The following is a 1,786-nucleotide window of genomic DNA, read 5'->3' as shown; positions in this document are numbered from 1 at the left end:
CGTCTGCAGTCTGCAATAAGAAGACTGTTTGTTTTTTAACGTCTGCAGTCTGCTGAAATAAACTGCATTTTAAATATAATGATTTTGCAAACTTAAAATGATTTTTCCACACCAAAATTTTAATAATAATAGTCATACAACACTGAAAATAAAATTCATGCAACTAAATTAGTCATACAATAAAAAAATTTGGTTTTACAATAACAATTTCATTTAAACCAATTCAATCTATATTGTGCATCAACTCCTCAGCAATTTCATCCCGTAACTTACTCATATATTCACGGTCTGCTGCAGTACCATATGTTGGAATCTCGTCTTCATCATCATCAACGGTCACATTGTTATTTCGAAACGAGACATTGGGTTCATCGTATCGTGCAAAATACACATCACTCGGTCCTTCTCTCCTTATAAAATTATGAAGCGCGGAACATGTCATGACAATGTTTCTTTGTATAACAAACGGGAATGGTGCCATCCTCTTCAATATAGGGAAGCGTGCTTTCAAAACACCAATAGCACGCTCAATGACATTCCGAAGTTTTGCATGTCCATGGTTAAATTTTTCTTTATTGGTCAATGCACGTTTTTGACGAAAATCTCCAAGCCAATATCTCGCATTACGATAAGGGGCCATAAATCCTCGAGTGTGCATACGCGACATCACAAAGATAATATTTGTCTGTAAAAAATGCAAAACACTAATCAATTTTCAAACTAATATAAAAAATATTAAAAAAAACAAAAACTTACCTGGTGGTGGAAACGGAAATGATGCTAGTGGATCGGCTACTGCTTTTGATAATATTCTAGAGTCATGTGCTACCCCTTCCCACCCGGCCACAACAAATGTAAAAATCATATCGAAGTCACAAATTGCAAATACGTTTTGGTAGCAATCTTCATTTCCCCTACTTCTATATAAGTCTTGTTTCTTAGCAGGGACAACAACATGTATCAAAGTGTCATCAAGTGCACCAACCGCCCCTTTGAAAACCCGTCGTAGCCTCCTATTATGTCCTGGAATGTTAGGATTCGGATTAAAAGAAGTTGGTACTATAACATCTTGTGCAAAAAGCATCATTTTTTCCAACACTTCATAAAAAAATTTATGAATTGTTTGCTTCGAGTGTTGAAATCTTTGCTTGATAATCACGTAACGTTGATTATGGCTGATCATCATAAAAAACATAGCCATCTTTTCCTCAACCGATACATGTTTGTTGTCCTTTAATGAGTAATTTTCTCTAAAATGAGCACATAGTCGTACAAAAGAGTCACGGGACATGCGTAGTACTTCAACACATTGTAAATGATTACGATGCAATAACTCTAATGTGTATTCATGTCCCATCATTTCCGAATCATTATCCCACAATCGTTTCACACCCCTCTTCCAAAAATAACAGATGTACAGGTACATAAGAATTACGAGAAGTATCTTTTGATCGTGATCCATTATGAACTTAAAATCAACAAAGTAGAACTTTAAAAAACATTACATTAATCATATTTCAAGTAGCAAAAAAACATTACATACACCATATTTCAAGTAGCAAAAACACATTACATTAATCATATTTCAAGTAGCAAAAAAACATTACATAAACCATATTCCAAGTAGCAAAATAACAAAAAATAGTTCCAACAAAGGTAAAAAGACCTAACAAAATAGTTTCAACAAAGGCAAAAAGACCTAACAAATAGTTTTAACACAAGAAAAATCACCGGACAATCTTTCCATCCTTCAAAACTCCTAAACTTGTACTCGTCATCTCAAGCC

The 1,786-nt window shown here is 34.1% G+C and overlaps 2 protein-coding genes across 2 annotated transcripts; both read right to left on the bottom strand.

Annotated features, from left to right (window-relative positions):
- Positions 1-223: 223 nt before the first annotated feature.
- On the bottom strand, positions 224-640 carry LOC145116640 (uncharacterized). The gene has a single exon (XM_079052964.1). It carries the CDS (start codon positions 638-640, stop codon positions 224-226), a length of 417 nt encoding a protein of 138 aa, XP_078909090.1.
- Positions 641-666: 26 nt separating this feature from the next.
- LOC145116631 (uncharacterized) lies at positions 667-1,357 on the bottom strand. Its single transcript, XM_079052953.1, has 2 exons — positions 757-1,357; positions 667-704 (listed from the first exon to the last, which is right to left on the bottom strand). The coding sequence occupies exons 1-2, from the start codon at positions 1,355-1,357 to the stop codon at positions 667-669; spliced, it is 639 nt and encodes a 212-aa protein (XP_078909079.1).
- Between the last annotated feature and the right edge of the window lie 429 nt (positions 1,358-1,786).

Source organism: Lactuca virosa, chromosome 1, assembly GCF_052849685.1.
Source record: "Lactuca virosa cultivar CGN04683 chromosome 1, Lactuca_virosa_CGN04683_v6, whole genome shotgun sequence".
NCBI classification, from domain to species: Eukaryota; Viridiplantae; Streptophyta; class Magnoliopsida; order Asterales; family Asteraceae; genus Lactuca; species Lactuca virosa.
The sequence above is the reverse complement of the archived record's forward strand: the minus strand, read 5'-3'. Positions and strand labels throughout refer to the sequence as shown.

What these genes read in the sequence shown, in the direction of transcription:
- LOC145116640 (XM_079052964.1), bottom strand. Translation starts at nt 640, where the DNA reads ATGGCCCCTTATCGTAATGCGAGATATTGGCTTGGAGATTTTCGTCAA.
- LOC145116631 (XM_079052953.1), bottom strand. Translation starts at nt 1,357, where the DNA reads ATGGGACATGAATACACATTAGAGTTATTGCATCGTAATCATTTACAA. An exon ending in ATTTCCGTTTCCACCACCAG is followed by an intron (nt 705 to 756) that starts GTAAGTTTTTGT and finishes AAAATTGATTAG; the next exon opens with TGTTTTGCATTTTTTACAGA.